The sequence below is a fragment of the Abramis brama genome (assembly GCF_963993115.1).
Source record: "Abramis brama genome assembly, chromosome: 1".
Classification (NCBI taxonomy): Eukaryota; Metazoa; Chordata; class Actinopteri; order Cypriniformes; family Leuciscidae; genus Abramis; species Abramis brama.
Genome location: NC_139963.1, coordinates 29,775,926 through 29,799,833, shown reverse-complemented (window position 1 = coordinate 29,799,833; position 23,908 = coordinate 29,775,926). Strand labels below are relative to the sequence as shown.

Below are 23,908 nucleotides of genomic sequence, written 5' to 3'. Positions count from 1 at the left end.
AGCCTCTTGACGTACTGCAATCAATTTTTTAAAAAGTGTGCAGAATCCTCTCTCCCTGAGTGCATTCTGCGAGAGTGAGGGCGGAGCGTTGATTTCGCGGCTTTACTTCCTGCTCACTACTGCGCAGGTCTGGTCCCGAGATCGCTACTGCGCAGACTCAAGTTCCAATATGTCAGCGCCATATCGGGACTCTGGCGGCTTCAGTTCTCATCAATGGAAGAGAGCGAAGGGGCGTCGTCCATCTTTTTTTACAGTCTATGTTTCATTGTCATTCATTTAAGCCGCCATTCGCTTTCCATTGATGTATGGTTTGTTAGGATATAGGACAATATTTGGCTGAGTCGCTGAGATACAACTATTTGAAAATCTGGAATTTGAGGGTGCAAAAAAATCTAAATATTGAGAAAATCGCCTTTAAAGTTGTCCATTTCCTTTGCTGCATCCACTCACAAAAATACACTTTTGATATATTTAAGGTAGGAAATATACAAAATATCTTCATGGATCATGATCTTTACTTAATATCCTAATGATTTTGGGCATAAAAGAAAAATAATTTTGACCCATACAATGTTTTGTTGGCTATTGCCACAAATATACCCGTGCAACTTATTACTGGTTTTGTGGTCCAGGGTCACACACACACACACACACACACACACACACACACACACACACACACACACACACAGCATATATATATATATATATATATATATATATATATATCAATAAATTTGAGTTTCAGACAAAATGTTAACTTAATTGTCCCATCATGACATGGAAGATAATTCACCAAAAAAACAAAAAACTCATATCACTTATAAAGAAGAAGAAGAAGAAAAAAAAAAACTTTATCACAAACATTTATGATCGTCTGCTAAATGCTAGTTCGACAGTTGTAGCCTACTGCTATTGTGTTTAGTGGAAATGTTGTGCTCGTTGGTGGACTGCATCCCACTAGGACAAACTTAGATAAACGCACGCTCTCTGAGAGAGGGAGAGAGAGAGGGAGAGAGCATGAGCGCGCATCTGCCTTCTGTCAAAAGTGACAGCTGGGTCCACTTCCTCCCCTGTAAAGGCAACCTACCATTATTCCACAACGAGCTTCATCAGACTGGCTGCCTCTGAGGTGTCGGGCGTCAGTTCTGCTGTCTCGCGTTGTTCTCATATTTTTTGTTTCAGAATATGTTTCGTCTGGTTTCAGTGAGCACATCCATGCGTTACCACAGCACGCAGCGACATTTCATCTGACGGTCCCAAAACTGCAAGACATTTGCTTTCATTAAAACCGGCTTTCTTTTATTTTGCATTTATATTCGGTGACTTATCACTTTCGCGAGGATCTCATTAGCATTCACGTGTCCTTTTTGTTTATTGCTGGGGCTATAAACACTTGTTTCTTGTACAATGTGTACGAGTTCTATATTATCGTCTTTTGTCTTACTCGGTCGTCCTTGAAAGAGAGAGAGAACCAGAATAAGAGGGCTCTTGAATCTGTCCACGCGTGAAAATGCCTGTGCGCCGGGGACACGTCGCTCTTCAGAACACTTATCTGGACACCATCATCCGGAAATTCGACGGGCAAAGTGAGTTTAAAAACTTTTTATTTTCTTTCTTTGGGTAAGAAGATATTTTATTGCTCAGAAGTGTGTTATTGTAGTCTATTGCAGTCATGGTAATGCTATTTTTTGTTTAGCAATTGGGGTCGTATACGCACTCGCGAGAAACTGACAGTCAGAGAGCGAACGGCCATTGGAAGTGTGTAGGTCAGTCATTGGTATCAGTTTGAGATTTGATTTGCATGGCAGTTGATCATCAGGTGAGAGAGCAATTCAACAAACCCGGCTTATTTGATCTACTTTATGTAAATGCAGTGGAAAAAACTAATCTAACGACTAACATGGAAAATTGCTAACTACCATCTGTCTCTTTATTTTTCCATTCTTCTCTGTATGTGCGCGCGTGTTTATTTATGTCGTGCACCTGCTTTATTCATTCAATCATGTTTCCTGATTTTGGACAAATGTGTCATTACACATAACTACGGAATGAAATTTGCATAATATCAGTTTTCATATAGCCTACCGTTAAGAAAATTCCAATGTGTAGGCTATTTGACCACATTTGTCCTATGTTTGATCTTTCCACTCTCTGTTTCAAAGTCTAAAGGAGGAAGCATTTTTAACAGAAGGTTTTCAAGTTTTACTAAGTTTTAGTTTTATCTTTATGAAGAGCCCTTTGAAATTTGAGATCCAAATCCTAACCTTAATCTCTATACATGCCCTAATTACCCTAAATCTTGTCTTACCCCATGATAAACCCAAAGCATATGGCCATTAATGAGGGTTCTTCCCCAGAAGTCAAAATTAAAAAGGTCATGGTATCTTAGCTAAAAGTTTTTATTTTTTATATATACAGGTGAAAGTAAAGAGTTTTATAAACTCTACAAAAAAATCACAAATAAATAAAATGAGAATTGCAAATAATTGTAAAACTTTTTTTTTTTTTTTTTACAAATGTATTTTGTCACAAACACAACTCTGCCTGCTTGGCATTCATTTGTGGATCGTTTCCTGTGCATTTGTAGATCCCCAAATGCATTTGTGGATTTTGAGACATATAGCCAAGACCTGCATACAAATCCACAAATTAGTTAACTCCACCCACCGTCTAATTAAGCCAATCAGAATCCATTGAGCTGAGTCACACTCTTGCTCCAACCAATCCTGATTTGTTTACAAATCAGGGCAGTCTTGCCCTGAATTAACTTTGTTCATTCATTCATCATTTATTGCCTCAAATCGGAAGTACAACGGCCATAAAATTGGTACAGTAAAAATTTGTAAAATTTATATTTCGTTAGACCATTAGACTGTGTATCAAGCCAAGCCACAGTATTATATTTTATATGCCTTTGAAAATGCCAGAGAAACAGTGCTTTACATCTCTGTTATGGGAACAACGCGTTATGGAAGTGTCACGTTATTTAAGATAGAACAGAAAAGGATCAATAAGTAGCTAAGCTGACTATTGAATGACTGGATTCAACTTCATGATGGATTTGGATTTGACGATCTAAAGAGCATTAAAAATAGTATTTTAAAAGTTAAAAGCATGTATTCTGATTCCCTTTGTCTGTAGAGAAGATATAGGTGGGTTCTTTTTAAATGTGTGACAGGTTGTTGCATTCCAAAGAGATCATATCATGCATTTAAAAGTGACATTCCCAGTAGACAAGCGATATGCATTATATATCGGTTAAAACACTCAACCACACAAATAATATTTCATATGAATCAGACTTAATAGTTTTGATTTTAAAAGTTACTTGCAGCATCCAAAATAAAAGCTAAGATGTATCAGCATTGCAAGATTTTTATTTGCATTAATATGCAAATAAAAATCCACTCACAAAACCCCAGTACAGCTGCAGTGATGCTGAGGCTCGTACTTTTAAATCGCTGATGGTCATTTGGGCTCATATTTGGTATTATACATCCTATATATGCCACCACGATTGTGCTTTAAAAGGCATAATTAGCCGCCCAGACAGCAACATAGTGTTGACCCAGATCCGGCCCACATCTGGGCCCTGTGGAATCCACATGTACCAGATGTGGGCTGGATCAGCGCCGACACTATGTTGCTGCCTTGGTGTTGTGCCATGTCTTACATCATCTACCCCTGTCTACACTGGACACGTCAAAGCGAATGTGCGAATCATTTGTACAGGCATCCCTTTACTGTCAATGAATCATTGTGTTGCGTCGCATCCAGTGTAAACAGTATGATTAAAGGGGTGGTATAATGCCCCTTTTTACAATATGTAAAACAAGTCTCTTGTCCCCAGAGTGTGTATGTGAAGTTTTAGCTCAAAATACCCCACTGGGGTGGGGTTTATGTAAATTTTAGGGTTAGTGATGTCACTAGCCCAGGAGGAATGTCATGTAGTCCCTACCAGCCGTTTGTTGTAGTCCTTAAAAAACGATTTCTTTAAAATCAATTATCTTCCTTTGCTTTGAACTTTGAGCGTTGTAACTTTGCAGATGCTGTTTATGCTCAAACAGCAACATTACGCGCTAACTAAAGTTAGAAAAGTGAAATCATAATCAACTACCCCTTTAAATAATATAATGGGTACTATTTGCTTTTGCTCTGTCGCGCCGCTACGATCCATTGTAGAGAGGATGGATGTTCCTGATGGAAATATAAAGAAGCCTTAAACTCTAATAAGTTTTTGGAAGCAAGGTGTTTTAACCACACAAACAGCACTTCAGCTCAGTTTGAACGAGGCGCCCATAGAATACAGTTCCTTTCAGGGGTGCAAAATGAAACTGTTCCCGCCCCGAGTGTAAAGCCAAACGTGATTGGTTGTAGTGAAAACATGCTACGATTGGCCAGCGCAATTTGGCTGTTATCTGATTGGCTTAAGTAGACGGTGGGTGGAGTCCACTTATTTTTGGATTTGTCTTGACGCTAGAAGTGTTTCAAAAACCACAAATGCGTGCAGGGATCTACAAATGCACAAGAAGCGATTCACAAATACTTGCAGCCATCCACAAACGCACAGGAAATGATTCACAGATGCACAGGAAATGATCACAAATGCACAGGAAACGATTCACAAATGATTGCCTGGCAGAGTTGTGTTTGTGACATAAAACACATTTGTAAATATTTTCCTCACTTTATTAATTTATGAATTTTATACATTTTTGTGAAACTGTTTACATTAATTTGTGGATCTTAAACTATTTATTTGGAATAATGCAACAATTATATCCCCATACAGTTATGGGGTAATGTGTGTATTGCTAATACTTCATCTTTTAAGTATACAAGTATGTAAATGTGTGCCTGTGCATGTAGATATTGTGAATGTGAGCCTGCAGTTCCTCCTTTCACTCACTATCAGTAAAGACTAAGTGTCATTTTGCGGCTGCTAGGCAACCATCTCAGTGCGTTGTGTTCTATTCCTGAAGTAAAAAGGCGATAATGAGTTTGATGCTGAGGGGCATTAAAGTTCCTGTCACCAAACACAATTAACATTCAGAGATGGAGAAACAACATTGAGTTTCAGAGATAAAAGCAGGCAGTGTGTGTCCTTAGAGGCACAGGTAAAATACCCTTGAATGTATATAGAAATTTTAATTTGCTAAAAGGAGCTAAGAATTATTTCCATTCAATCTTAACCGTCTTAAGATGAACTGTGTTACTCTTCACCTGTTGAAGCTGACTCCACCTGTGATTCAGCTCTTGCTGCAAAAATAGCATCTGTAAGCAGATTTCCTGTTTATATCAAAGCAGCCATCGGAAATACAGAAAATGTTCTGTAGTATTATACAAGCTGAGGAAGGAGAAAGAGAAAAGAGGACATAAAACAGACAAGACGATAATCACTTCAAAAGCATCCCTATAATCAAAGTGTGGATATGTATTAGATTTTTTTTGATAACCTGAAAAAAAAAAAGTTATTGATTTAAAAATTAAAAGTTAAAAATAATTTTTTTTAGGTCACTAATAATTGTAAAAATTATAAGCATTTTCACTAATTATCTCACACTTTTAAAATGTAATCCAACTATTTGTATCCTGTATTGAGGAGGAGAAGAACTAGTTACTAAAACGTAACTCTCAGTCAGTAAGAAAGTCCGGTTACGTAAAAGTTATCAGTTCTCATTTCTCTAACAGTTGTTTTGCATGTTGCTTTCAAACATGTAGTTTAAATACATCGTTCACAACCCTCTTGATAAAAATGTGATAAAAACCCATCTAGATAAAATGTTTGTTTCTTAATAATGAGAAAATGTCAGGTTGAGACAAGTTGTTTTAAATGTAAATTAATAGTAATAATAATAATTTAGAATAATAAGAAGTTGTCCATTGTGACAACTTACCCCATTGGCCTATAATGTGACAACATGTCCCACACAATTTCAGTGTGTGTTAAATGCACTTTTAAATGCCTTTTTTTCCTGATAACAGTGGAAATGTTCATGTCAATTAATTTTTCTTTCTTAACGCTTATCTGACCAGATCGTAAGTTCCTGATTGCTAACGCCCAGGTGAAGAACTGTGGGATTATCTACTGCAATGAGGGCTTCTGTCAGATGTTTGGTTTCTCGCGGGCAGAGATCATGCAGCAGTCCTGCACATGTCAGTTCCTGGTGGGGCCGGGCACTATGAAGAGCGCCCTGGCACAGCTGGCACAGGCCCTGCTCGGGTCAGAAGAGCGCAGGGTGGAGATCCTGTACTACTCTAAGGAAGGTATGCTGGGCTTAGCGAGGATTTCACTCACAATTTCCTTATATACCAAAATATGGCTTGTGTGAGAAAGTATTTTTGCATTGTGCTGATGCTCACATCATTACTATCGCAACTAATGCAGATACACCAGATACTGACGACACTGTCTGAACCAGAGATGTCACTATGCCCTCTTTTTAAATATTGTAATTAACTTCGTAATCTGTACACAAATTCATGCTTTGAATCCTTTAAAACACAAATGAAAACAGTGGCAGGCTTCGGCTCCTCCCCATCTTTTAATTCAGTGTTATTCAGCATGTTCTTCAATCGGCAGCAGGTGCAGCACCGACGTCAGAAGCAGATAGATTGACATGACATCTGCATATGTGCAGTTCTTTGCCATAAATGCATTTATGCATTTTACAAATAGAAAACAAACAAACAAAAAAAGGAATGATTTACTAGGACAGATTAAACATATTGCCAATCTAGACAATTACAGATTTGTCTATATTGTTAATGAATATTAGCTGGTTATTTAAAATGATTTTAAATTAAATCAATATTCAGGTGTCAACTTGATATTTAATGGGTAGTGTAGAACCTATTGTTTTGTTCATGCCTACCCTAGAGTACAAATATTAAATATATAGTTTTTAGTCCAATTATTATTATTATTTTTTAAATACCACTGTTGTCAGATTTTATTGCTGATATTAAATACATTATTGAAATTGAATCTTTTAAAGATTTCCCCTTTCAAGTATAATGGAGCTGTACATATACACCTTTTACCTACACAAAAATGTTGGGGTTGGTAAGACATTTTTAAAAATAAATTAATACTTTTATTCATCACGGATGCAATCAAATTGATGAAAAAGTGACAGTAAAGACATAGACAAAAGATTTCTATTTCAAACAAATGCTGTTATTTTAAACTTTCTATTCATCAAAGGATGCAGAAAAAATCTATCACAGTTTCCACAAAAAAAAAAATAACATTGATAATAATAAAAATGTTTTTATTATCAAATCAGCATTTTAGAATGATTTCTGAAGGATCATGAAGACTGGAGCGGAAAATATATAAATAAATACATGAACAAATAGAAAACGGTTATTTTAATTTGTAATAATATTTCACAACATTACTGTTTTTTTTCTGTATTTGTGATCAAATAAATGCAGCTTTGATGAGCGTAAGGGACACCGACTGAACTGACTTGTCTCAAAGGAACTTAGGAAAAAGGTTTTTATTGGCAGCTTTTGAATCGTCACCAGCATTTCACTTTAAACACACTGAGTGACCATATCCACAAATCTTCCTGTTATACCTGTCTTCAGTTTCAGTTATTCCCTGTATTCCCCATCTGTTTCATTAAGGCGAGACATGGCAGGCAAAAACATCGATTTTCATGCAGTGGTCAGTTTTGAGATTTTGGGCTAGTTTACTCCTTCAATATGTGTTCTTTCAAGCTGCTATAAAGAAAACGTTGAAAATATACATTAAGATGTTTATTTTATTACATTTTGCTTACTTGCGGCAGTAAGTTTCTCCCGAATATACCAGGAAGTTAGCATTACAACGCGACACGCCGAGCTCCGTTTGTTTACTGAAGTCTGTCGTGACCGGTATCGTTGTAAAGCTCTGAGTCTCCTGCACAACGCTATGTAACCCAAATATGGGCATTTCCTTTCTATCAGTAACCAATCGTGAATGTCCAAAGGGGGATTTAAAGCTAATGACGAAATCTCATTTAGAGCTATTTAAATCTTTAACAGCCATTTTCTCAAAATGTGACATTTTAATCAAAAAAATATGGCGAAAATCTATTTTTTATGGCTATGGACAGTATATTTTGATTCCCTAGGTAATGAAAGCATATATCCTGAAATCCCTCTGAGTTTTTATTTTCATCTTGTGTGTAAACAAAATGAAAAAAATAATTTTGCTCCTGGTTTTACCATATGTTCAGATCTATCTACCGAAAATATATGCAAAATCGTGCATATTTAATGAGATAATGCCTAATTTGCATAATTAAACATACAAATTTCTAAAACTTGTAATACAATTTTTTTATATACTTGTGTAAGTAATCAACTGAGGAAGTTTCATGGTGATATCTATTATTTTAAAATTTTACCCTATTCACCTGTAGTGTTCACACCAAGAACGATAACTGTAATGATAACTAGTGTCCACGCCAGCGGATGATATTGTTCTGTTTGTTCTAAGCATGCGCTGCAGTTCTGTTGGCGACCACTTTTAATGCTTGAGCTCTTAAAGCAGGATAGATTCTGATTGGCTGTCTATTTTTAGAACTATATATTTACTGTTATTGTTATAGTTATCGGTCTTTGGTGGACTTGCTTAATACAGAGACCAGCTGAGGGCCTGTGTGTCTAACAGAGCCGCCAATCCCACAGGCTCTTTATGTCTTTAGTCTCCTCAGACAGGAACAAATGAATTGAGTCATTGGCTCTCTGAATGTCGTTAAGCCAGTGTTTGTGCATGTGTGCATTCATTGTACCTCAGCTAGAAAGCAGACAGGTGTTCCTTCGGCTGGGAAGCAGTGCACTGATAACATTACCATGACAACAGGACTCCAGAGACTCACACCATATCACTAAACTAATGCACTGAGCTCAGATGCACGCATAGGCTGACATGCACACGCTCACACGTGCCACCGCCCCTCTGTTCTTTTTATCCATCACATATTTTAGCGGATACAGCATCTCGATCTGTGTCACAGTTGAGTTGGAGACTGAACAGCACCTTTTTGTGTGTGTGTGTGTGTGAGGGCAGGGTCTATATTTAGAGTGGTTGATGGCCTGCTTTAGTCAAGAGCTGAGGGGGGTCTGGCTGACTTTAATCATGCTGTTCTTTCTTTGGTTTTTCTGTCCTCCTTGCCATCACTCCCTTCTCATTCCTGTGACTCTCCCTCTCTGCACTGTGTTCTCATACCTTTTTTCACTCTCGTTTATCTCCTTTATTACTTTGCTGTTCTTCGTCATGTCTGGGTTAAAAGTACAACTCATGAAGCTTTGATTTCTCTGAAAGCCTCATAACCAAAACATAAGTGACCTCTAAATGTTCTCAGTGCATCTGTGTGTTTGTCTGAGAGTTTTGGAGACCAGGGTGTTTCACCAATTAGAAATGATCCCCAGGGGTGAAATCACTTATACATGATATACATGAACTGGATGTGGATGTTAAAGGACAGAACTGGTGTCATCTGAATTAGCAGATTGTCTTTAATTTGAGATAAAACATCCACACAAGTTTTTTTAATCTACATTACTGTTTAAAAGTTTGGGGTCAGTAATATTTTTGAAAGAAGTCTCTGATGCCCACCAAGGCTGTATTTATTTGATTGTAAAATAACTGTTTTCTATTTTAAGTCAAGTCACCTTTATTTATATAGAACTTTATACAAAACAGATTGTTTCAAAGCAGCTTTACAGTGATAAACAGGAAAATAATGATTCAATGATGTAAACAGACTTCAATTCTGCTGTAAAGTAGCTCGTAAATGGTCATTATTCTGTTGAAATCAGTTCAGTGTTGATTCAGTTTTGTTCAATAACTGTGTAAAGTTCATCAATTATGAAACAAGTTCAATTCAGCTATAAAGCAGCTCTGGAGAAAACATTGATGTCATCATCCAGCTCAGTATCAGTGCAGTCAAATCAATAATATTGCTGAATATTAAGTGTCCCCAATTAAGCAAGCCAGAGACGACAGTGGCAAGGAACCCGAACTCCATCAGGTGACAGAATGGAGAAAAAAACCTTGGGAGAACCCAGGCTCAATCGAGGGACCAGTTATCCACTGGCCGAATGAAAAAGCATGGTGAGATTATGATTCCAGGTTGCATCACAAGTCATATTGAGAATTGATATCAGTCAGGATATTTCATCCGGCTCCTTCTACTTGAAGATTAGGGATACATCATGCTGGCATTCAGACATGTCTGGTTCTTGTAGTCTTTGCTGAGGATCTGTGCAGATGGTCTTCATAGGTGGCCTTTCTCTAATTCTTTGTGTTGTGGTCTCTGAAGACATTCAGCTCATCTATGTGCAGGTATGCCATCTGAAAAAAGACCAGATCCGGCTGACTACAGTAACTTCGGGATAAGGTTGAAACAGGAAGAATAATATAAACGTAGATGCCATTATGGCAAGTACATCAGATGTTATGAGAAGTGTCCCTGGTTCTGGTTGACCTAATTTATGCAGCCTAATAATCCTTTAGCATTTGAATTATAGAAGTGTGATAGTGCATTATGTGTTAGTGTTATAAGACCTAGAATATAAACCATTCAGGGCTTTATAACTAATCAGCAAGATTATAAAATGTATGCAATGCAATATTTAATAGGCAGCCAATCCAGTGTTGACAGAACCGGGCTAATATGGTCATACGTCCTGGTTCTAGTAAGAACTCTAGCTTCTGCGTTATGGACCAGCTGGAATTCAGGGCAACCTTGAGGTCATGAATGCATGAATTAACTTTTCTGCATTTGACATTGAGAGCATATGTTGTAATTTAGATATATTTTTTAAGATGTAAGAATGTGGTTTGACAGATACTAGAAATGTAGCTTTCAAATGAAAGATTGGTATCATAGAGCACACCCAGGTTCCTAACTGACAATGACAACTTGACAGAACAGCCGTCAAGTGTTAGACAGTATTCTAGGTTATTACATGCAGAGGTTTTTGGTCCAGTAATTAAATCCTCTGTTTTTTCAGAATCCGTTAATTTTGTGAATTTTTATGTTTCATCAGGGTGCAAAGAAATATAGAGCTGAGTATCATCAGCATAACAGTGAAAACTAATGCCATGCTTCGTAATGATATCTCCCAAGGGTATCTCCCAAAAAATGCAGTTTTCCCTGCTCGCTTCTCGGCGACTGGCGCTCAACACAAGTTTGGTATTGTTGTGAAGCGCAGCATTCCAACTTTGTGAATATTCATAGCAAATTCTCGATGGCATGAGTCTGAACCAATGAAATCGGATTTTCAAACCCATGCTGATGTAAACAAAACCAGCTTGTTGCTAACCAGTCGCAATAAGCTTTGCAATTTGTTATTTATTGTTATTATTGATATTTTGTTGCATAATTTTGCTACATGGGTAGCCCCTAACCAGTGACTCAAACTGACTGCTAAGCTGAAAAATCAGTTAGGTAACAATGTTAAATATTCTTTATATAAATATTTTCAATAAAGTTGAACATATAGATATAGGTTTTGACTTGGTGTGTGCCAAATTTGGTGTTATTACCATGGATTTTAAGGTATGGTTGTTTTGGAACTTTCAGAAAATTGTAACTAGATTTTTCTCAAAATTGCCTTTGTTGACTTCAAACTAGCTCATTAATTCCTTGTTCGATTCCATCGTACATCATCTTGAAGCTTTTTTAATGGAGAATGTGAAAATAACAAGAACTAATTTTGAAAATTTGCTCATTCTGACTCATTTTGCCAGCACAGGTCACATTCGTCACAAACTAGTTTTAGAGTTGTTAGCTTATGCTTTATGTATTCCCTTTTTAATTTTATTTGCTGTTTTGAATTAAAATGTTTAATGAAATGTGAAATAACTCCCCCCTTATTTCATTTTAAACATTTTAATTCATAGTCAATAAATATGCGAACATTATATCTTATGTTTTAAGACATAGTGAAAAAATGACACAAACACTGAAAGAATGTGTTACAGCACTCCACGGTCTCCCCTATTTGTTTTCTTAGATTTATGTTTACTCAAAGTCAGACCCCCTGAACGGCAGCACCTGTGTGTGGGTGTCTTATTGTGTGTTTGTGTAAGTGTGAGTGTGTTTGGACTACTCACAGCCCTCACACTGGTATTTATAACAGCTCTTCATAAAAACTAAACTAAATTTCTGCTGTATTTTGTACTCAAACATCTCTGCTAACTGACATCCCTGTTAACTACATTAATTCTCTTTCTCTCCTGTCTCTCTCTCTCTCTCTGCCTTTCAGGGGCGTGTAGGCCATGTTTAGTTGATGTCGTTCCAGTAAAGAATGAGGAAGGAGTCGTAATCATGTTCATCCTAAACTTCCAGGAGCTTTTAGACCCATCTATGAAAAAAGGTGGCATCAAACAGCGGATGGCACACAGCTGGCTACAGGCAGGTGCGTGTCCCCCCCTTTCTCTGTGTGTACTGAGATCCTGGCCCTTTCTGTAACAGCCTTATAAGGAAAACACATTGACTGCTGTGCTTGGTGTGACGGTTGGTGTGTAGGTGTAGCCAGAGGCAGCATTTGATAAAGTTGGTGTCGGATTTTGGTGTCAGTGTTCATGAGTGTGTGTGTATGAATGCCCCATCATTTCTGTTCAGTGTTGCATTTACCTTTTATATTAGACACTATGAGATATTTAGTTGACATAAATGAAATTGCTTTAAGTTTTATCATTATATTTAATTATATTATGTTGACAAATAAAATCAAAATAATGTTATTAATATTATTATTATTTTAAATATTTGTATTATTGTTATCATTAATGAAACAAATATTTAAAGTTATAGTATATAATGTATGATGTTTTTAAACATTATTATTATTATTATATGATATTTAGTTATCTAACAAATTTCCTCAGTTCCATGCCTTATATAAAAATCACAAGAAATCTCTTTAATATCTTAATATCTAGTTTCTCCTAGACAGCAATGTATTTAAATGAGAGAAAATGGGTTCTTCTTCTGCTTCACAGGTTTTAAAAGAGATCTCATCATTATCACACGCTGTGCCCGTCAGACGTTACTAAAAGGACCTACCCGACTTCAGAACCAGAAAGACTAGAACTCGTTTCTCACCAGTCATGTCCTCTGAGCTTTGAGCAAAAATATCTTCCTCTTTGATTATTTAATCTTGTGTTTCTGTATCAGGTCAGAGACGCAAGATGATGCTTAGAATGCCCTCTCTCCGTGTCAAACGGCAGCCGTCCCTCCCTCAGGACCACTTTGAAGGAGTGGTGGTGGACTACCTACAGGTACATCCGTGCACATACAATACACAAGTTCATATTCACACAGACATGTGATCTACAGCTCCCTTCCGTGTGTCCTGCAGCCCTCTCATGAGGAGGTGGCCCTGAAAGAACTCCAGATGTCTACAGGCAGCTGCTTAAATTCAGAGACCCAGGCCTTGATTCAGCAGACCCCCTCCTCATGTGGCCTCTCATCCCCACTCTCACGGCCCTCGGACCGGCTAGAGCCCGGCGGACCCCCTCTCAAACACAGCCACTCCAGAGAGAGCGTATGCAGCCTACGTCGGGCATCCTCACTGCATGACATCGACGGCATGAGGGACCAGTGGAGCGGTATGAGTGTTTGTGTTTGCAATCATCTAGTTCTTAGTACTGTCAGAAACATTACTGTGTGCGAAACTTTATTATTATTATTTCTACCTCATCAGACAGTATTTGAAGGTGGAAAGACATCAAGGCATCCTGTCTCTGTGTGGTTTTCCAGTTGATTGAACAAATAAAGATAACATCTCATATCACAGTTAATCATTTTGTGCTTACCAAGTAATAGTCATTATTATATATTCTCATGGATGTCTCTAAAACTCACTCACTTGTACTAAAAACGACCAAGGAGAACCCAGTTTCATTTGATAAACATTATTCACCATAATTCACAAAAAAATTGAATTGTGAAAGAAAAAAATCCATCAAAAGGAACAAACACAGAATCCAACAAAATGTTCTCTTAGTTTGTCCACAAGCAAAAGGATGATGCTATGATAAAAACAAAAAACACATTTTCTCTAATAGAAATCTATTAAGTAAGGGCTTAATATAAAATATTGTTTGAATCTTTTTTTTTTTAGGCAGAAGATGTTTATTACAAGTAAAGTCTCAGAAAAATGTTTAGGACATTAATCCACTTTTTTATACAGTATTGTTAAAAAGTTAGGGTTTTTTTTTCAGCAAGAATGCATTATATTGATCAAAAGTGACATTGAAGACATTTATAATGTTACAAAATATTTATATTTCAAATAAATTCCTCAGTGATGGAAACCAGCTTCCATAATAAACTTTCCGATAGGGTGCAAAATATTTAGTCCTCCGAAGCCACTGTGTCAGTATGTTTACCAACGTGAAGCTGTTTCCTATAACAGGCTTTTACAGTGGAGAAAACGGCAAAGTCGTAAACATTATTGTCTTTATCCTTAGACTGCAGTTTCACTGGCTTTAAATAGTGTTTATGACAAAAGAATTGTGAGAGAAGTTTGGTTCTTTTCTTTTTCTTTCAGACGTTGACTTGCTGGGCAGTGTAACTTCCTTTTTTAAATCATATGTCATATGTCTGATAATTCATGTCAGACATGAGCAGGGCTTGTCAGTCAGCCTATTGCTGCATGTGGCCTTGTTTGAACAGCTCTTTCGTCTCTTAGATGCGATTAAACTCTTCCATTAGCATTAAACAGGTAAACCATTGACAGAGTACAGGATATGCTTTTGATGGAAATTAAGCATTATATTTGAATGTATTCTTGACTACATAATAAGTCTGATCAAAACCAATAAGCTTAAAATAGAAGTAGCTTTTGATAAAAATGAGCTTGAATGGTTTTCTAATGGACTTTATGGAACAACTCCAAAAAGCAGCACAAAGCATAATGAGCATAACAAAGCGGCCCATTCGAATATGTTAAATTGTACCATTTAAGTCTCTGGAAGTCCAGAATAAGACTAGTTGATTCCCTGCTGAGATGGGCACATGTGGCGGCCTGACAGACCTATTTCTGTAGCTGTAGTCCTAATCAATGCTTTTGTGCGACTGTGATTACCCTCAGCCACCCCTGATGCGTCTGGCGCTCTGCATGTGTGTGTGTGCGAGCTCTAAAGTTTTTATTCTGTCTCTGTATAGGTGTCCATAAGACTCATAGGTATCATTTTCATTATTGCATTCTCAAACAGTGACATAACCGGCAATGCAATTGGCAGATGCATACAGGATGGTAGTACAAGTCACGTGGCATGACATTGTTTTAATCAAAAACCCTGTGATGTTTTTTTTGTATTGTTTTTGACTACTGTGATGAAAACTGATCAGAGGGTGATATTTCTTTCTCAGATCTGAAGCCCAGTAACTTAAACTCCACCTCAGACTCTGATTTGATGCGGCACCGTGCCATTGGCCACATCCCTCAGGTGACGATATCTTTCGGCTCGGACCGCCTCAGACCACCTTCCCCCACTGAGATCGAGATCATAGCACCCAGCAAGATTAAAGACCGCACACAGAACGTCTCAGAAAAGGTCACTCAAGTCACACAGGTAATATTAAAAAGTACTTGACAGCACAGCAACGTATTTCATACACATTTTCATGCAAATGTATTGTCTGATTCAGTCATTTGTTCCTTTAGTTTCTGTTTCCTTAGTGAGGCCTATTGATTTTGCCATTTGATTTATTTATTGATTGTAGAAACCTCAGTAACGTGAAAATTAGGGCTGTCAATCATGTTACAATTAGAATAATTTATATTCTAACAAAATTGTGTGTGCAATATACCAATAATCAAATTAATTGCAGTTATCCTGTGTTATAATATGATACATACATACACCACTGTTCGAAAGTTTGCAGTCAGTAAGATTTTATACAGTTTTTTAAAGTCTCTTATGCTCTTTTGGCTGAATTAATTTGATCAACAATACAGTAAAACATGCAGTAATATTGTGAAATTTTATTACAATTTAGAGTAACAGTTGTCTACTTGAATATGTTTTAAATGTATTCCTTATTTGGCAAAGCTGAATTTTCAGCATCATTACGCCAGTCTTCAAGTGTCACATGATCCTTCACAAATCATTCTAATATGATTTTCTGCTCTAGAGGCATTACTTGAAATAATGAATACAGTTGTTCTTAATATTTTTGTATAAACCTGGTATTTTTTTTCAGGATTCTTTGATAAATAGAATGTTCAAAGGAACAGCATTTGTTTGAAATAGGAATATTTTGTAACAATGAACAATTCTTTACAATCTCTTTTGGTAAATTTAATGCATCCCTGAGGAATAAAATAATACATTACATTTTTTTTTAAAACTTACCGAACCCATTCATTTGAATGATAGTTTGAATTTGAATTTGAATTTGAATTTATTAAGAGTAGCCCATTGAGATGTAACATCTCATTTTCAAGGGGGTCCTAGAAACACAAACAGAATAATATAACACAAAACACAACAACCGGTACTATATGGTTATCCGGACCACACCTGACCACATGTGACCACAACCGCTCTTGGTTGGTCGTAACCCCAGTGACGGGTAGGTTTAGGGGCGGGGTTGGGGTAGGTCATCACATGTGGTCCGGATAACCGTATAGTACCCAACAACCTTACAAAAATACAAAAGAAATGCTCGACCTGTCCCCCACACCCACAAACCACAGATGAAATACAAAAACTCAATATCATACATCAGTAACATCAACATAAGACCAGTTAATAACTGAAAATCCTCGAATTCTCAAAAAAAACATGAACAAGTTATTTTAAGATAAGAAAATAAAGATAGCCTAAAGCGATTAAGGGAGGTAGTAGATCTCAGAGAAACAGTTAGATTATTCCAGTCAAAAGGGGCTTTATACTGCAAAAGTTTTAGGTGAATAAGAATAAGAAGAACTATCTGGAATCAAAAATTGTTTCAAATAAAAAGGACAAACAAAATAAACACATTTAAAAATAAACAGAAGCCAATGGAATTGTCTTTTAGATTTAGGATGCAACCAATTAAGCAATTCATACATATGACAATGATGAGTATGAAATGGACACCTTAACACAAATCTGCACAAAGAATTGTAAACATCATTAAGAGGCTTAAGATGAATATCATGGGTATTTTGATAAACAATATCGGCATAATCAATAAGAGGTAATATTAACTGAGAAACGATTATTTTCCTGACTTGAAATGTAAAACAATTGATTGAGCGATAAAGTAAACGGAAACAATAATATGTTCTATTAACAATATAATCAATATGGGGCTTAAAAGTAAGTTCAGGATCAATCCAAAGGCCAAGATATTTAAATGAATCAACATTAGCAAGAGAAATGCCATCATCAAAAATAATATTCAAATCAGAAGGATAGGAATGACAACGGTGTGTCCCAAACATCATACATCAAGATTTCCTCTTATTCAATATAAGCATATTGTTATGAAACCATTTTTTAACCAAATTAAAATCATGAATTTGTAAAAAATCAGAATTAGTGGTGTAAATAACAGTGTCATCAGCATACTAATGTAAATCATTAATTAATGAGTAAAAATTTGTATACATAAATGTATTAAATATAAGCCTCTAGATCTCTTAATCGATCTTGCAATCAGAATTCTACTCTGTTTTTTAATTGTGTCTATGTAGAGTTCATTGAATAAAAATTCAAAGAATTTAATGTAACAGCAATGTAACATGTTAATGACTAAATTGAGTGAAGTCATTTTGAACTAGAAAAAGAAAGTCTGTTAAGACAAACCGATGAAAGCTTGACAAAACCTTATCTGAAGGTTTAAAAAGTCTTGACATTTGATGGTTTCATGGGCCTTACAGATTTAAGTTCCATTTAATAAGATGTATACACACCAAAACTGCAAAAGTTGCACTAGTTGACATCACAAAAGCTTTCACTCATCCTCATCAGCCAATGAAAAGGTTGATGACATCATCTACATGATTTACTATTTTGTAACATCTCCACACAAGCAGTTAGTGACCTATTTACAGGGGACCACTGAGTCCTGTGCTGATGTGGGCAGTGCTTATTGGGCTGTTATGTAGGGAACGGACACACACTGACACACTTTTCCTAACCCTGTGTTTTATGTGTGATTATTGCTGTGTACCGGGTTTACTGGAATGCATGCTCGTGTGTTCAAGTTACTGAACATTATGTTTCACATAATGACTGCAAAGATTGTGCAGGCTCCTCGTGCCATGGTTTATATAAAAACTTGAAAGATTGTCTTCAAAGCTTAGAGATAAAGTGTGTGAAGTACTAAAAAGAGGGGTTCAGTACAGCCGAGAATGTAGAAGAATCAAAGAAAGACAGTGAAAATGACAGAGAGAAAGAGATTGTATTGGTGACGTCTCTCTCCATGGACACACGTGGGGAGACTGTGTGTTGTCCTACCAGTGGAAAAATCAATCATGCTGACAAATCTACTGCCAGCTTGCACATTCCAATCATAAAGCCTGTGCGTGTGTGTGTGTGTGTGTGTGTGTGTGTCTGTATTAGTTTTTAATGCAGCATATGACACATTCCAACATTCATTAAGCCTCCTCATAACTATCTTGATATATTTGAGTAAGTTCACAGACTATTATTTAAAGGGATGGTTCTATTAAAAATGGACAATTCTGCCATCATTTACTCACCCTCATGTCATTCCAAGCTACTTTTTTCTTCAGTTCTTGACCAAACAGTTTTGGTGACTATTGGCTTCCATAGTATGGACAGAAAAACAGATATTTGAAAGTATTAAGGGCATTTTAATTTGCGTGAGCATGACCCGTGTGTAGATGACTGTGTGTGTGTGTGTGTGTGTGTGCGTGGTTGCTCTCTGCTGGTGACCTTGGCTTCTAGGGCTAATGGATGTAGAGGGCAGTGACAGCAGGGGCCAAAGATACACTGACTGTCTGTTTCTCTACCCGCACACACATCTGTCAAAAGTGTGCATGCAAACACGCTCTCTTTCTCTGGCCCTCCTACCTACTCTCTCATTCTCTCTTTCTATCTCTTTCTCTTCACTCTTTTTCTCTTTTCTTCTAATATTCACACAAGTCAAGTTTTTTTTAGCACACTTTCATTGTTTGTATGTTTAGCTCATTTCTATCCCCTACCCCTAAACCTAACCCTGACATGAACCTTTTTTGCATTTTGGCTTTCTTTTAATCCATTATTTAGCATGTTCACTAAGCCACTCTGAAGATGCTAATGTAAATAACTTGTGTGAAGCTTTTCATTGACCCGGTGAGCATCAGCTTGATATTATAGTATTAAGGCCTATGTGCAGTTTGTGTTTGCATTACGTCCTGAGGTAGAACAGGCCATTTCTGGCTTGATAATTGGACTTCGATTTGACACTGAGCAAGAAGGGAAATGATCATCTGCATTGATCTTTGTTGCTATTGATTTGTCTATACAACATGACGTACCTAGTTATGTGACCAGCTGTACTGTTTTTAGTAGACTGGTCCGCATGTGAGGAGCATTAACCTTTGAATCAAATATGATCATGAATTTTGTTGGTACATGGGGTCCTACAATCACAGAAAAAAACTAGAAATATTAGAGAGGTCATGCAAGCTCTGGAGTCAGTTGGAGCCATTGGGCAGATCTGACATATGGCACAGATGCGCTTTGGGCAACCCAAGTTCAAGTCCTAGCTCAAGGTCCTTTCTCGGTCCTGCTTCTCTCTCTCCTTCCTCCTCCTGTAAGAGGTTTTTTTTTTTTTAGGTTTTTGAAAGAAGTCTCAAAAGTATGCTCACAATGGCTGCATTTATTTGATCAAAAATACAATCCAAAAGTAAAATATAATTTTTCTATTTTTAAATATTTTTTAAAATGTTATTGATGTCAAAGCTGAATTTTCAGCATCATTACTCCAGTCTTTAGTGTCAAATGATCCTTCAGAAATCATTGCAAAATGCTGATTTGGTGTTTAAGAAACATTTCTAATTATTATCAATGTTGATAACAGTTGTGCTGCTTCATATTTTTGTGGAAACCGTGATACTTTTTGTAGGATACTTTGATGAATAGAAAGTTCAAAAGAAGAGCATTTATTTGAAATAAAAAACTTGTTTACTGTCGCTTTTGATCAATTTAATGCTTCCTTGCTGAGGAAAAGTGTTAATTTCTTAAAAAAATAAATAAAAATTCTTACTGACCCCAAACGTTGAAATGCTAGTGTATACAAAAATCTGGAAGGACAAGAAAAATTAGGTTCCAGTTGTCCTGCTTTTACTTAAGATAAATCCAGTAAATCAAGAAGCAATGCGGCATAATTGCTCTAATAATAAGTGTAAGTGTAAATAGGTATACGACATAAGCACGCCACAGTCCCGCTGTAGAGGGCAAATGCATTGACATTATGCCTCCCAGAATATCAGTGCCAAGCATATGAAGTGTAGTTACAGTGACACTATTCAATACATGAACATCATTCACACCCTCAACCAATTCACTATCTTTACAAAAATTACTAATTCTACATTGAAACTGAGATTTCATTTTATGACTATTACTTGTACTACACTAGAACATGTTTTATTAATAAAACTATTAAAAGAAAGTGAAAAACTTAGGGTTTCAGAGCACAAAATAAAGGTTATGTGTGTACATAAGTGCAAACAGTGTGTGTGTGAAATACATCTTTTTTAATGCATGTATCACATCCATATTGTGTCCACGCAGACTAATCTGTATGCAAATAGGATGACTGTCGTCCGTTCCACACCTTTATCAGTATGTGTGTGTGTGTGTGTGTGTTTGTGAGGAAAAAGAGAGCGAGCGTGGAAGGGCGGTGTTTCCCTGTGTCAGTGCTCTGTGTGTCTGTCTCAGCACTGCTCAGAGAATGCCACCATGAGCTTGAAACAGAAACTTAAGCCTGTAAGTACCAGACTTGCCTTGACCTTTATTCATCTCCTCCTCATCCACTCTCTTTTCTTACCTTCGCTGCTTTGTGTTTCTCTTTCACTCTGCTTGATTTTAACCTCCCACACCTGGTTTAAAAAAAAAAAAAAAAAAAGGTCAGGACCTGGATGGATTTGACTGACAGCTGATGCCACGCACATAGATCACTGTTATTGGTGTTGTTTCAGTGTCAGACTCTGTTGACTTTTTGCGGCTTGTGAGACATGTTTTTGCCTGAGGACATGTCCTTTTATTTTGCCTCATAATTTGTTTGTCTTTATTTCTTTGTTTTGTCTTCGTGCCGTTCGACGTATGTTCAGTTTATTTGTAGCAGTGGCCCTTTATTTTGCCTTAGTTTGTTTGTCTTTATTTCTTTGTTTTGTCTTGGTGCCGTTCACCATATGTTAATTTTATTTGTAGTAGTGACTTGTAGTATATCTCCGTATTTTACTTTTGTTTGTTTTTCCAGTTTTTATGTTTAGGTTTTTTATTGCCATTCACGGTGTTTGTTTTGTTTGTTGTCATTGTTTTATCTTTATTTTTTGCTTCCCCATTGTTTTAGTTTAGTCTGTTGTGGTTGCATGTGAACACATTCTTTCAGTTTGCTTTACTTTGTTTTTCCTTTCTTCTCTCCATTCATCATGTTTTTGTTTTGCATGTTGAAGCGCAATGTTGCGTGTTAAAACATTTTCTTCAGGCTGTGAGCAATTTTTGAAATGATTTGTTAATACAAATAGTGCCAAAAACACATCATGGAAATGTTACATTGACCTTAGGTACAAGGTAAAGCTGTTAGTGATGTTTTTTGCAGAGTGTATGTTTTACTTTTGAGTGTCTGTGTGTGTGTCACACCAAGTTTGTGGCTGTGGACAGCGTGCTGACTGTGGCAATGGATTTGCCTGGTTCCATCATTATGAAACAGAGTGTTAGATTATATCAATAAGCACAGATATCTCGCTCCAGTGAATTCGTGTATGTGCATGTGAGCACCTTCTGTCATTAGGATCTCACCACCACATGGATTTGAATGTGCGCTCACACAGCGTGTTTGTGTGTCCACTGACATGTGCAGACTGATAAGAGAGGACTGTGACTCCACATGATGAGGAACTGTTGATATAGTTACAAAATAGATATATAAAATATGCACAGTGTATTAAATCTCAAACATATTTGCATTATATTGATCCTGAAATTGAGGATTGACATATTTGTGTTTTGATGACTGCATACTTCACCCTCACTGAAAACTTATGCTGTAGTGTGTGTGTGAGAGAGAGAGCTGTTCATAACCACTTTTCAGGGTTGCTGGCTTTTTTTTGCCACATGAAACGGAGCAATTAGACTGTGTGTGTGTGTGTGTGTGTGTGTGGGAAAGATTTTGACTATTGTATGGAGACCAGATGCCTACACAATGAGCATATTTACATGTGCACCAATGATAACTCAGTTCAATGATAACAGTACCATTTCTCCTTTGGCTGCATAAGATGGGAACACATTTTATAATTTTTTGGGTCAAAAAAGTGTGCAATATATTTTCTTCCTCTCCTACAGTGAAACACTCTGGTTTGATCTGCAGTAAGGATGCCTTCCTGTTACATAACATACCTGTAAATGCAGACTTCAATAAGCCAAAATAACTTAGGTTAAGCGTTTACTGTACATGCCGGGCAAAATCAGGGTTTACTGGGCAAAAATCTAGCTGTGCCGATCAGTTTATTCTTAAGCCATTTCTAACCGTGAAAACAGTTTAATGTGTTTACTACAACTACAACTACAACTAACTACAAACAACATTGGCATTATCGGCTTAAAAAGTTCATTTAAACACGCTCTTTAATTGCAAAATCTGTACCTAGCAATGGTCTCCATGAGGAAAAATAATGACTTAATGTATCTTGAAAGGTTTATGTGATGTGCAGGGGTAGAATTAGAAATATTATTAGCTCAGTATAAAAATAAGTATATGGAAAGTCCCTACCATAATCAAGAAACTTACATGTGTACTGTGTGATGACAGATAAAACTTCAGAGACTTCCTGAACGATAAGACGATAAGAGACTTCCTGAACAACAAGGCAATGTCTATTTACAATGTAAAAAAAGTAGATGCTGTTTACACTTTCTGTAAATAGTGATAGATACTGTTTGCAAATCACAAATACACTATTTACACTAGGTGCAGATACTAATAGATGCTATTTAGTACATAAAAGTAAAATGCTATTTGAACTAAAAGTAAAATATTTGATCTTTGGTGGGCAGAGTTAGTGAAAATCAACTTTGGCAACAAGGTTGACTATTTGCCTTTAGTGTAAATAGACGCTGCTATAACTTAAAGGAGAACTCCGGTCAATTTTAACATTGAGCTCATTTTTTTGTAAATTTGGAGTGCTGTCAGTACAGAGAACAACAACAAAAATCAGTGTTGCCTACAGCGTGTTATCCTCTTTTTAAAATTTGCACCCTGTTGACTTCAATGGGGCAAGTTTTAAACCTGCTTTTAGCCTCTTAACATCCTTGATGTGTCATTACAAGTGCCCAGTCAATGTGAGTGATTCCTTCAGAGTGAACACGGGTGAATCTGACTGCAGTAGATGTGAAAGATATGAATAAAAATGATGTTTTTTCAGCCAGCGCTCATACCTGTATTTACATCCTGTTTTCGGTCGAAGTCCAAAGTAGTCGATTGTCGAGTTCACGCGCATAGATTTAGTTACCTATGATCCACGCGCGTGAACTCGACAATCGATTACTATGGACTTCGACTATCTGCTTGTTGTGTAAGAGACCTGCATTGCTGTAATCTGTGCATCCCCTTTTAAGAGCTAGAACTTGAACCCTTAGTTTCAACAGCATAAAGAATTTGGCATTCGCCACAACCGTTCCTTTGTCATTTTATTCAGTAGTGATTTAGATGAAAAGTTATAG

General features: G+C 36.7%; 1 protein-coding gene across 3 annotated transcripts in view; it reads left to right on the top strand.

The window, feature by feature from the left end:
- The first annotated feature begins 999 nt into the window (after window positions 1–999).
- Window positions 1,000–23,908, top strand: part of kcnh6a (potassium voltage-gated channel, subfamily H (eag-related), member 6a) — a 37,395-nt gene continuing 14,486 nt past the window's right edge. For 2 of the 3 annotated variants that reach the window (XM_084128778.1, XM_084128777.1), the window contains exons 1-6: window positions 1,000–1,589; window positions 6,040–6,270; window positions 12,274–12,426; window positions 13,188–13,291; window positions 13,372–13,621; window positions 15,390–15,592. In XM_084128778.1, the coding sequence (XP_083984904.1) occupies window positions 1,514–1,589; window positions 6,040–6,270; window positions 12,274–12,426; window positions 13,188–13,291; window positions 13,372–13,621; window positions 15,390–15,592 (1,017 nt within the window). In that variant the 5' untranslated portion in view covers window positions 1,000–1,513. Of the gene's footprint in view, window positions 1,590–1,699; window positions 1,823–6,039; window positions 6,271–12,273; window positions 12,427–13,187; window positions 13,292–13,371; window positions 13,622–15,389; window positions 15,593–23,908 lie in introns of those variants that run through there. The other variant, XM_084128779.1, reaches the window with a different exon arrangement.